We start from the raw sequence: 13,128 nt of genomic DNA, 5'->3' as shown, positions 1-13,128 counted from the left end.
GATAACATGGATGAAAGGATTGCAGATGCCTAGGAACCATGTATAAAGAACCTTCCGAAGAGACCAAACTGGCGTACGTCAGATAGCTACGTCAGATGTGTGAAGTCGCTCCGGCCCGAATATGGCGTAATCGATCGTAACACTCTCCAGAGTACCTCAGGTTCTGTCTAAGCCGTGCTCTCCGGGTTGCAGGTTGTTGCAGATTATGAACCTTTTGGATTTGCGATTCCAGAACCAACCGTCTTTTCTCCCTTCATAAGCTCTACGAACAAACTAGACAATGATTTACCTCTCTGTCAAGCCTATCGGATGGAGTTGATTGGTCGTTTTTAAATTAAACCTTTGAAGTTTAAGTTTAATAGGCGGACCGTTCACCCGAACTTCATCTATGAAGTTCTCGCCTTGAAAAGAATCAACCAATAGCATGTCATGCTACATAACGAAAGACGATCCTTCGAGCCTTTTCAATTTCAGTGTCGCTCTTTGGGAGGTTCATATGTCCAATGGTGGGTTAGAATGATATTTGTCTCTGTGTCACCAGACAACATAGGTAAATAGCTATAGGGAACTTACTTACTCCCCAGAGCGTGCTTCTAAACAATCTCATGTCACAACAATATCATATATACTTCATTGAACTGCTTATAATGGCCCAGGATGTACGCCTTTGACTGACTAAGAAGATTATTCTATATCTGTACCTAGTGAGACAAATCCATACATTTTGAGAATCCAGAGACTGAAAGGCCAAAGAATCATGAGAAAGGGCTAGCGCGTTGGCATACTAGCGACCGATATAGAGTAGCTCATTATGGGAATTTGGAGTATCTCATATAAGGCGCCCGTCATACTGCCAATCCTGATTTGTTGCTTGGATTTCTTTTGGCAAAATATGGTGCGTAAGGTATAACTTGTTAAAGGAGCACAGCATAAGGCTTTACGTATACGGCATTCAATGGCAGATAGAATGAAGCCTTTTAATCTATCCATAGCGCTGCAATTATCAGAACTATTATCATGTAAATACCCAAAGTCATGATTAGGTAGGTTATAGTTAAGGTGCAGCATTTAGTTTATAACACAACTATTTATCGCTCAAGATATAATATCTGACATATATTGCAAGTTATGAACTGGAGTACTTAGTGAGCTCAGTGAATATAAATTACATATGGAGTCCGCATGTTATGAGGTTCGACTAGGCCAATAGTGAAAATAGCCAGAGAACGAGGAGTAAATAACCTGGGGCCAATTAGAACGTATATTATGAATAGAAAATCCTAATATGCCGAGAAATCACACCCAAATGAGCGGCATCAAATTTCATGACCCATTTCTTCATCTGATTGGCGGCTTTTTGCTAACAACTTGTTCTTTTTATCTATTCCCTCAGGAGGCTCACTGTTTGCATGATCTCGGGGCATATTTCCACCAACATAGGAGTCTGGTAAATTTTTTTCAATTACTTCGCACATCGTCACATATCGGTCTAGCGCCTTATCTATTAGTCGCATAACCTCATCGTTTGGGCAGTTATTATTGCTGTATTTTAGTCGAATGCCCGTGTTGTCAATAAAGGTCAGCACCTTCCTGATTTCCACTATATCGTTCCTAAGCCGCTGTGGTAATCCCCGTCCTTTCATTAAGGCGAGGATACCGGCAACAACAGTGTTCAATGCACCTAGTATTGTAATAGCCAGCATGTGCTCGCTAGCTAACGGACCCAATGCAGTTATTGTTGCTCCAATAGCTAGCTGCATGATAGATAGGACATTGAACACTATGCTAAAAAGCTGATGGTGGGATTTCTTATAACGCTCCTGGGTTCTCAGCTTTCTGCGTAGATCAGCTGTTGCGGACTCGAAGACCTCGTAGCTTTGTTTATTTTTAAGCTGTTGCACAGACGACTCAGGCATCGTAAGGGATAACTTGGATATAAAGGCGGAGCAAGGATATGGTATATATGTCTCGTATAAGTATCCTGTGACACGATGAACGGAGATTAGGGTGCGTATCTTTATTATTTATATTCGAACTTGGGTGAAAGGACACAGCGAGGAAATAGGATGGCTGGCGTAGAGTTAGAATCGCAGGTCTAGCAGATATTTGTACCAGGGGAGTATGAGTAGACCTTTTGAGACGGGCAACAAGGGCTCTTGCTAATAACTCTAGTTGGATTTGCCACCTTCCCTAACAATCGAGAATCAAAATGCGCTTCACATGTTGCCAGAGAATAAGAATTGTCGCGTCTAGACAGAATTCCCGTAACTCAGCATAGCATATCGTTTAGGTTAACCCAGAGTCAGCTTTCTTGCATCCGACAAAAGGGGCTTTTGCACGCCTACCTCGGTAAATAGAACCGCCTGGGCTAAGAAGCTAATAGTTCAGCAATCGATGTTTCCCGCATTTCCATTCTTTCTGCCAGTAAAATTCATACTAATAAGCTGATCTCACTGCTTACCATGTGTTCTCTAAAAGTGTGGAACCAACTCTAACTGGCCGGATTCAACTTTATTGCAAACAATCACCTGCCATCCTAATTGTCTAGACTCAGGAAAGTTCGTGTTTTGTCCTTGTCACCTACAGATATTTGCTAGTCATAGTATAATACTTACGGATGTAGTACTTCTTTTTCTGCTACTCTACTGGGCTATTATATGTATTCCCTGCCTCATAGCCTGTCACTCTTGATGAGTTCCATAATCGTATTCCATGATTGGTGGGAAATATCGGCACATTCAGTCCTATAGGTTATTTGAATAAGGTTTAATTTAAGGAGGTCCAGTTCCCGACATGGACACTCTTTGTTACCGATTTCCACTTGCCTGACACTGGGGGTGTCTCCTTATTAACCCTGCCACTATACGGGCGATTGGGGCAGATGATCAGTCGTTCTTTAGAGTTCAAAGTTCTATGGACTGGGTTTCTCTCGACTATATCAAATCGACGTCGGAAAGTCTTGTCAATATGACGGACTTATTGGATCATTGTATGGGACCACGATTGGTACTACGTATATTTTTCGAGCGTAAGATAAAAAGACAGTATTCCCTAAGCATCCATCTTGATTACTGGACGCAATTGGTAATCCCCATATATAACACGACCAAAATGAATGCGACTGAGAACCTGCGCCTTGAATTCTGGGGTCAAGATGCCCATTTGGTGGGCGATTGTATGAACCCAGATAGCCCGGGCCGCTGAGATCCAAGCCGACTGCGGTAGTGTTGGGGAAACACTTCAGCGGGGTATGTAAGAGCCACCATTCCGCCAAATCCCTCAAGCGCGTAAATTATTGTACCAGTCATGAGCCGTACAACAGTCCGCGATTTACTGTTCTTCCCAAAAGACAATAGAACAGGGAGTATTAGTTTTGGTACGATAGTAGTGAAGAGAAACTGCTTGCGCCGACCCATTTAATCAAAAGAATCGACTGTAGACGGCAGACAATATAAGTTGATCACAAGCAAAATGCAGTTGTCTATTATCATATATGCCCATTTATAGCTTATGATAGTCCTGTTTAGCTCGTGAAGTGGCGAAATCGCCGCATCATTGGGTAGACAACCGGTGACCATTACTAGAATGGAGGCTAGTGTTGCCCGTCGTACAGCTGGGACGATGATCAAATCAGTTAATCGTGGAATCAGGGTGCTACGTGTATTTGAGAAGTGGATCCGGTATAGATCGCGGGATGCTTGAATTTCCGTTTCTCGTAGCCGCCTTAACGACTCATACCCAGATCGCATGTCGTTTTGGTGATAAAATGATACGGCGATTCCACAGATAGCCAACAGCAAAAGAAAAACTAAAGTTGGCGGTACCACGGTAAATACGACACCTATCCACGGTGATATTTCTTGGAAGGACATCATGGCAGAATAGGTGCTTGTCTTCATCATGCTGCTTGCATAAAGACTTTCCAGCGTGTAAGTGACGGCCCATGTTTGAGGGTGAAAGGAGCATACAGTTGTATTCGTTATATCGTGGCTCTGCGATTGTAGGGTGTACTAGTCTCAGCAAGATGAATAGGGATCGTGGATAGCATAATCCCATTTGCGATTCTAAGCATTAGAGGGCTTATTGTCCGGCGCCACAACAGAGATATAGTCCAACCAAATGAGGCAACAATGAGAACGACAGTAGCAATACATGCAGCTCCGCGTCGTCCATAGCGTCTGTTGAAGAATTGGGCGCACGCGGGAACGATTGACAGAGTTGACGGGAGCCAGCATATATAGTAGAGAGATGCTAAGCCCGACAACTCCAGGACCAACCCCCTGATTTATATGGGGATCCCAGCGACTCCGACAGGACTAGGGCTATAGGGTCTTTTCATGCTGCCGCGGTGCGAGGTACACCTGGAGAACGGCCAGCCGCTATTCTTTACCCCTGCCAGTGTCATGGGCAAGGGTGGACTGGTGACTTTTATGTATGGAGATGTTGTCTGGGTACAGAGCAAGAAGCAGGGGAAATTTGGGGGACAGTGGGTCTAGGGTATGGGCTGGTAGAACAGGCAAAGGGGAAATAATCGCGTGATCTGGCCAATTTCGAAGCCATTGATATATATCCTTATCGATGTTATCCATTCGCATTTCTTACAATGCATATGATCTGCTTTGGTCATTATACAGATCGGCACCATTGAGCACTAAATGCTTCATCCCCACTTGCTCAGCCTTGCGCGCGGCTGTGGAAGGCATTCCCCCCTTATTTTCCTGTTCACCCCGTTTCCTTCACTTCTCTTCTCTTCCTATGTTTCCGAATACAGACGTTAACCTTCCATTTGACGGATTAGCCGCCATGCGACTGATAAATGCTACGTCATTGACGATCGAGACATTCTTCAACAAGGCAGTCCAGCAATATGCTATGCTTTCCCACACATGGGGAGATGATGAAGTCACCCTGCAAGATATGGAAGCCGGCGGCGGCAGAGCTCAAGCAAGAAAAGCATATGTTAAGATTCGGCGGATTTGTGAACAAGCACTCCGTGATCATCTGAACTATGTCTGGATTGATACATGTTGTATAGACAAAACCAGCAGCCCCGAGCTGTCCGAGGCTATCAACTCCATGTTTACCTGGTATCATAGAGCCTGGATCTGCTATGCGTTCTTAGTAGATGTGTTGTCGGATACTGACCCACACGATTCCGGCAGGGAGTTCATCCACAGCAGGTGGTTTACGCGAGGCTGGACTCTGCACTCCTAGTACTTTGCCGTCTAGTATTCAACGCGTCCGACTGGTCTCCAATCGCTCCGCGTAGAGAACTGATCTTAATCATTGCTACTGCGACGGGGATCGACGAGGACACCATGCGGCAGATGGATCTTAACGGGTTGCAGCTGCTCAGCTGCACCAGTATCGCAGAGCGGATGAGCTGGGCGGCAACCAGACGAACTACCCAGGTTGAGGATATCGCGTACTGTCTGCTAGGGATATTTGGAGTTAACATGCCCCTGCTATATGGCGAGGGCGAGCGGGCCTTCCTAAGACTTCAAGAAGAGATCATTAAGCGCTCCGCCGATGAGTTGATATTTGCCTGGAACTGTGATGCCACAAGACCTTGGGTATTTGGAATTCTCGCCGTATCTCCTGCTTGTTTTGCTGGATGCGGTGATATCATTCAGTGTAAAGGTTAAGCTATATCTAGCGCTCTCTTTTCACTCATAAATCCTGGAGTTCAAATCCAGCTTCCGATTGGATGGCTCTATGATAAAGAACAGAGCCGCCAGAAAGACGGCGAGAGAGGGGGATGCTACGCCCTCCTCCAGCGTCGCCAGAGGGACCTCCACGAAATAGTGTTGGCAGTGCCTATATGGAAAGGGGCCCATGACGTGCACCATTTGTCAGACATTTGGTATAGGAGGCCGTCCGTTATGATGCGAGCTCATCACAGCCGCTTTCGCTCGTTTTCCCTGCGTTCGATATATATCGCTTGTCGTATCGACCAAGTCACATCGTCTAACGCACGGAGTCTAGAAGTCTGAATCCGCTCAATTCCCGATGGCTTTGATATTAAAAGCCTGCGAACGTCCTGTAAGTGGGATACGAGGTCTATAATTCTCACCGCAGAAAGCTGGGCGACTGGCGATAAAGTATGTAATCTCGTCGATATTCCGTTCTATTTGTCAACTGGTGCTAAATACTCGTTCTTAGGTATATAGCTGAGGGCCCGACTGCCGTGCAACTTTTTGTTATGGTCAATGCCTTTATGGGCAGACTATCGGGCTTACTCGCTTTCTCGGGCGCATCTAGAAGATTGGCTGGTAGATCCCACGATACAACCTGATAGTACGTGGTACGTAAATCTACCTAGTGGCCACATTGTTTACCCTAATGTGGCAAGTTAAACTGTCCAAGGTGCTCTCTTGTTCATCGTTGACATCCATTTAATTCCTCCGGATTCGCCGTTATTCCGCTGGCGATTGCTGTCCCGGCCGATTAAGCAATGGATTATATATGTAATAGGAAAGGCAGAATTGAAACTACACGACAAGTTTCATACTCAACACAAATTAAAAACGAATCCATGGGTAGCTATCCGCAGGGTAGTCTGGTTGTGGCTTTGTAGCCTTACCATAGGGTGCACAGTTGTCGTAAGTGTTTTGTGCTCTCACCTCCCCTTTGAACTACTCCCGTCGCCCCCGGCCGATTCACCGATGGTCCATGTTGCTGACTTAGCATGGTATCCGACGGCTGCGCTGTGGGGAATGTGGGATAACTACGTAGGGAGGACGGCAAAAGGAATTCCAATTACTGTTCAATGTTTGATATACGCTGCTCTTACCCGGCTCTCTTTGACCAAATGGTCATTTGCGCCGTTGGTGCATATTTTGCTGACCTATACTATGGCTTATAATTGCTTGTTGGTCTCGATGTTCCAACTGAGATGGTGGTCTTGTTTAGTCTTTTACTGCTTCATGTCCTTACGTTGATGGCGGCCATACAAAACTTGCTTTCATGGGCCGGCCAATAGCCTTGCCTATTCCAATACATGGCTTCTATTTCCAGCTCAGAGCATGAGGGACGTGCGGGAAAAGCCGACATTGCCGGTTTTAGCGCCCTGCTTGGTGTCTGACAAATTACTATTATTCTTATAGTCCGACCTAGTAAAGTAGCACATGCAAGTTATAAAAACCCTAAATAGTAGATACCTGCATATTGCCCCACCCCATTAACATCTCACCCAACAAGGGATGCACTGTTTCTGACTTCAGTTAATGTACGTATTATGTAGACAGTACATACTATGTCATAATAACTGGACCACTTGCGTCCTTTCAAATAATATTCTGCATGGCGTTTCCACCGCAGGAAACAGATGTCCAGCCCCTGGTCATGACGAAGGTAAGCAGATTGCCCCCAAAGATTCAATTTCACTTACAGAAGAAATGCACCAAACTCCCTCACGTTATCCGTTAACAGCGCAGCTTTCCTAAGAGACTTGCGAATGTCGTTCAGGTTGTACTTGGTTGCAAATTCGTCGACCTCGAGGATAATCTCGCGCTCGCTTCTCCCAATTTTCACTGCAGCGGAGTTCGTATGTCAGTCACTGGACTCTCATCTCAAGAAACAAAATCTTGAGTTTCTTATCCAACTACCTTGCAGATGAAGGATCAACCACAGTACTCTCCTTGGTTCTCGGAGCTCCCACAAGATTACCCTGAGCTGGTCCAATTCACCGGATGATCATGACTGTGTTACTTGTTTCCCAACCGGGCACCCTGATGGACAAGTGAAATGGTGCAGCCTCCCGGAACCCATTTCTTATCGATCTATTCGTCCACCTTCCAAGAATTCAAACTATTGTCAAATGGCGCAAGGCTTCGACTTCCCAATGGAAGCTGCTGGAATTTTCCGAACAGATTGCTTCGCATGTCGGGTGTGCCTTCGGGTATTATGGCATCACTATACTCTCATCCATCAGAATCATATCACACTTAATACCCATGCGGAAATATCATCGGGTGGAATACAAAGCGACAGAATTCTGACAGACATCGTTTTCGCCTTCCCTGGCAATGGACATATCTTAGACGGAACGAGCTATGGTGTCTTTAAACCTCAATGTATAACGAGTGTTGTCAACAGTCTAATTGCATACTCCCCTGCACATAGACGCCTTTCTACGACTTTGGAAGGGTTTCTCCAGGATCTCAACCTACCATTACCCAGGTAGGCGGAAAGACGGACCTTAATGAGAACTTAAAATATATCCTTATCGGTTGCGGTGAGCATGTGAAATATACTCCAGCATCTGCGCGTGAATAAGTCCAAGTTGTTCACAAGTCGATCTTGTATAATAATGATAAATATACTACTCCTACGTGTTGGTGATGTTAAAGGGCCACGCTGTTCGACCAAGGAAGAAGACAGGCATAGAAAATTGCCTTTCGGCATAACTGCGCTTAGACATTTACAACTGAAATTGGGCACAGGACTTATCCTTTGTCGCGTGAGGTTGTTGCGAAGTGCAATGAGATTTGATAGAGGACACAGGAGAGAGATCAATACTCCAACGTGGGGACAGATTTGGACTCACCGCCTTGTAATCAGCACGTGATTGCCCGATGAGATAGGAAACTTTCGACCACTCCTCATAACACTACAGCTACTACGAAGCTGCATCATTTTTAAAATCAACTGTTGGATTCCGGTTCTCTATTAGTCTACAATAAGATCTAATGAATTGACATGCCTCGCCCACGCAGATCAAACCGTGGCACGATAGCCAAATATACTGACGATCCGTTTGAGATAGCAGGTGTCACTGATGAATCAGATGCGGGAAACAATGTCTCGGGTCAGAAGAAGGCCGTGGTGTCCATTGACAGTTCTTCGGATGAAGAATTTAAGGCGGCGAATGATGACGAAGAGGATGTTGATGATCAGGACGAATTGAGCGATGAAATGATTCCAGAAAATGAGGACGAAAACGAACCTGTTTCGGAAGAAGATGAAGGTGTCACCTATCGTCAACAACCAGTCGCTATGGCGTCCAAAATGAAAGTTCCCAAGAAGCGACCTCCAACTGGCGCTGCAGCTCTCAAGGACGATGGCCCCCACTCAAGGGGTGTCTGGAACACTTTCGAACATCTGGGAAAAACCATCTCTTTACAGATGTCTTTCAGCATCGATGAAAAGAGCCTACTATCCATTGTGTACACCAGGGACCGGTGGGCTACTGGAATCGATTCGGCCCTTCCAACGCGCTCCTCGCTGGACAATGCTCGGGAAATTCCGTCGTACGGGTACGGTCCGACATTTGGCCTTGATCCTGACGAATCCAAACGGGAGGAGACTCATGGCTGGGACTGGTACTATTCCAATGAAGTTGGAGAGCGGTTCAGGAAACGCCAGCGACTTGAACCCCTTGAGGAGAAAGAGGCCCGTCGAATGTATTTGCCGCGACCCATGAAAAGACATACTGTTTTCATGGGACCCGCCGACAACCAAATGAAATTCACCCTTGGACAGCACGACTTTGTCAATTATGGGGAGGCTTGGGAAGGCTCTAAGAGCAGCTCTACTAAGAAAGGGCAAGAAAGTACCAGCAAACGACAGGGATGGCTCCTCAACTTGGGACAAAAGGTTCAATGTATGGGTTGGGCCCCCAATCAGCCGGGACTCACACAATATCTGGCCGTCGCGTCACCTATCTCGGAAGAGCAGAAAGGAGAATATCTGGATCCCTTCAAAGATCGTGGAGCGCCCGCATTCCGACCTTCGGCTCCTTATGCGTGCATGTTGCAGCTGTGGTCTTTCAAGGCCCTACGTGGAAAAGCATTGACCAAGGCCCTTGACACAGGATCTCCTCCGAAATTACGCCTGGGACTATGTACTAACTGGGGAGATATAAGACGAATTGCGTGGTGTCCGATGTCTCGCGATTCACGAGATGAAGATGATGAGGATGCCTTAAAAAATGTGGGTTTGCTGGCCGGCATCTGGAGTGATGGCTACCTGCGAGTACTTGATATCAAAACCAACCGTGACCCCAACAACACTGAATTTCGTAAGCCCAAACCAACGAGGAAAACAATAACTGTCAACTTAACGTATTTACAGACAAGGTCCTTTCCCCGGTTTTTGAAGCAAAGCCCCCTTCGACGTTGTGCACTTGCGTAGCATGGCTTTCCCCGACCGATATTGCCGTTGGCTGCGCGAACGGGTTTGTGGCCATCTGGAGCATAATACCCTCGCAAGAACCGTCAATAAACACCCTTCCTTACTTTTATGAACCCATTCACTCGACATACATCCTCACCATAACCCCTGCCTACCCGACGCATGCTCACATGTTGGCCACTACATCGATGGACGGGGAGACCCGCTTGATATCAATCACCGATCCTCGGAAAGATGTAGTCGACACTCCGCGCATGCGAATGGGCTCTCCTCACCTATCATACTCTCCTCTTTTACAATCATTCGTGTCCTCCGACGAGAATGACTTCGTGCGGCTTGTTCCTGCTCGCCGATTCTTCACTACCACAGCAGTCGCCAAACTCCCTAGCACGATCTCTGCTCACGCGCCATGTAGCACCTGGCACCCGAGTGCCCTGTTTGGATGCACCGGAGGTGCGGTTATTGCAACCAACCCTTTGCGACGTATACTACACTCCAAGGAGAAGCAATGGCAGCAGGCCTGGTTCACCCATGAATGGGTACGAAGCCGGGAGACCGACAATCCAGGAACTAGCCGATTCTATGACGGATACCGGGCCGAGAGTATTGGCCTATCACGTAATATGACTGGAGATCAGAGAGTCGTCAACGGGGTCATGATGATCACCATCTATGAAGAGGGGACGCATGTTAGCTCGCTGTCGTGGAACCCCAACCAGACGTGTGCGGGATGGGCCAGTGCCGGTCTGGGATGTGGACTTGTTCGTGTGGAGGACCTAGCCCTTGATTGAGAATGTTAGCTCATATAATTGGCTACTTCTACAGATTACATGCGCCGGTTGGTTATACCGGTAAAGGAATTCCTGATTGACTAGTTATCGTACGGTGGCAGAGTGACCAATAGTTAATGCACGCCTAACATGGATTGAAACTTAAGACGGGTCCTGAGTAGCAGCGGTGTGTAGACGATGGTGTTGTCTTCCTTGGTGACCACGGGTCTGTCTCAGGCAGGTCAAGGGCATCGCAACGATGTACAGTAACGGATTTGCATATGGCGGTAAAGGAGGTGTATCAAGGCCGTAGGTTTCATTGTTAATTGATGGGCCTGAATTGAGTTATATTGCAGCAGATGATCTCACTAGCCGCAGGAGATGGTAGTTCGATTCACCCTCAACAACCAACACAGGTAACTGTAAACCGAGCCTAGTTGCACGAGACAATACTCGGAGATTTTATCGGGTGTTGACGTTGCCTTTTGACGTTGCCATGCTTTGACTCTGCATAATCAGCAATAGTCCCTGCATGTCTGAGATCAATACCGCATCACGGATCTCTTTAGACTCGTTCTATGATTCTGCCTGGTTACCGAGAGAATATACGTCAAGACCCTAGGCCCCGATTTGGACGCCACAGCCGCAGGGGTGGGTCCCCCAGCCACATGCAGATGCTTGGCACCGTTTTTATTTTTGGCTCATGCGCCTGTCTTGAAGTTCGCTGCTCTTCTGATTTCTGGCTGCCTAGAATCGCTGCTGCCACTTATCTCGAGACAATTATTTGGCAGATCAGGTCTGGAAAAGATAACTAGCTCATGAAAAATGGCGGTGGATGCCTATTATCCCGAAAAAGCTGTGGCTGGCAGTCGACGGATCCCCAGCCTCCTTTGACGGCATCCAGAACATCGTGGATGCGCCAGCCTGCACATTTCCCTGCATGATGGGTCATAGATGGGTCTACTTACCGTCCTATGATGGAATAAATCAATAATGGTAACGATGATCGTTAGGCTGCTAGTTTTAGTTTTGTTTCTTTCTTCCTCTAGCCGCTGATCATAAAAGAGGTCTTCTCCCCGCCTCTCGTCTTCCAAAATATTCTCTTCTAAAGACCATACCTCTCCGGAGAAGACGATTCCTCTAGGCACACATCCAGCTCTTTCCTTCTTTGCTTTCTTCGTTAGCACGACCATCCCAAAATGCATCCGGCGCTCCTACTTGTTCTCTCTTCTCTAGGGGCACAGGCAGTCCCTCTCCTCAACCTACGCACAAACTCCACTATGCAGCGCAGAGAAGAGCCATACTCGGTAGTCAACGTCGGTGACCAGCCCAGTACCGATGGACCTAGCGTACAAACGGTTGTGGTACCCAATCCTCCACAAGCACCCACGACAATAACCGTGACGAGTTCTCCGTCTGCAACCCCATCACCATGCAGCACTTCTGTGCCGGGAGGGTACCCCGCTTGGCCTGCTGGACCTCTCTCGACCGGTAATTCGGCCGGAGAGTCTAATCTTGTGGCTCGAGGATATAACAGCACGTTGAGAGCAGCCCGGAACCTAAGGAGATCTTTCGCTGTGAATGGCACGGAGACTCATGACCTGCTCCCTCGCCACAATGGCAGTGAGCCTTATATTAAAGCTCGGACTGATGAGAACGTCGATGCCGGCAACAATGGCACTGCTTCTGGTCTCGGTGCCCGCCACAACCTCGTCGCCTCCCGGCTGACTGCTCGCAACAATGGAACCATCGCTGAGCGTGCTGTTGCTTTCACACGCGGTCTGGTTAATGTCACGGATGTGCAGGGAGCCAACGTTATGGCCCGGGGGCTGAACGGCACTTCGCTACGCACATAAACGATGGCCCAATCACGTTAGGAGTGATGCTGAAAACGATTGACGATCTGAAGACAATATGAAAATGACATGATGGATTATAGCGAATTTTCCTGTTTCTTAACTTGGGGTCTTTCGAACTTGACGATATTGAAAGGATGCGCTGGGCTATAGTACTATGGCCATGGGTCTGTCTCTGCATTTGGCGTTAGCGAGTCTTTTTATTATGGGATTGCCGTGTCTGGTTGCATTTAGATCGGGCTTCAGATTACATGGTAGACTCTTGAGATTTCGGGATATAGACAATTGATGACATGGATGCACCGGTGAAGCAGAAGTAAATACACGGAGTAAATAGATCGCTGGAAGAATGCGACGCTTATCCCGTT

General features: G+C 47.1%; 3 protein-coding genes across 3 annotated transcripts; all 3 read left to right on the top strand.

Moving 5' to 3' along the window:
* Positions 1-4,803: 4,803 nt before the first annotated feature.
* Positions 4,804-5,645, top strand: BDV59DRAFT_190840 (heterokaryon incompatibility protein-domain-containing protein; the record flags this gene model as incomplete). The annotated part of the gene is made up of 2 exons (XM_073691811.1): positions 4,804-5,165; positions 5,195-5,645. The coding sequence occupies 2 exons, from the start codon at positions 4,804-4,806 to the stop codon at positions 5,643-5,645; spliced, it is 813 nt and encodes a 270-aa protein (XP_073551707.1).
* A 2,971-nt stretch (positions 5,646-8,616) lies between these two features.
* BDV59DRAFT_169415 (transcription factor TFIIIC subunit TFC6) lies at positions 8,617-11,060 on the top strand (the record flags this gene model as incomplete). The annotated part of the gene is made up of 2 exons (XM_073688240.1): positions 8,617-10,021; positions 10,075-11,060. Coding segments are annotated over exons 1-2 (2,168 nt in total), but the record flags the coding sequence as incomplete, so codon positions are not given.
* A 956-nt stretch (positions 11,061-12,016) lies between these two features.
* BDV59DRAFT_169411 (uncharacterized protein) lies at positions 12,017-13,116 on the top strand. Its single transcript, XM_073688239.1, has one exon. The coding sequence runs from the start codon at positions 12,104-12,106 to the stop codon at positions 12,758-12,760; it is 657 nt and encodes a 218-aa protein (XP_073551705.1). The 5' UTR covers positions 12,017-12,103; the 3' UTR covers positions 12,761-13,116.
* Positions 13,117-13,128: the final 12 nt, after the last annotated feature.

This window comes from Aspergillus ambiguus (genome assembly GCF_047715705.1).
Source record: "Aspergillus ambiguus strain CBS 117.58 unplaced genomic scaffold BDV59scaffold_3, whole genome shotgun sequence".
Lineage (NCBI taxonomy): Eukaryota > Fungi > Ascomycota > Eurotiomycetes > Eurotiales > Aspergillaceae > Aspergillus > Aspergillus ambiguus.
This window is presented reverse-complemented; position numbering and strand designations above follow the sequence as displayed.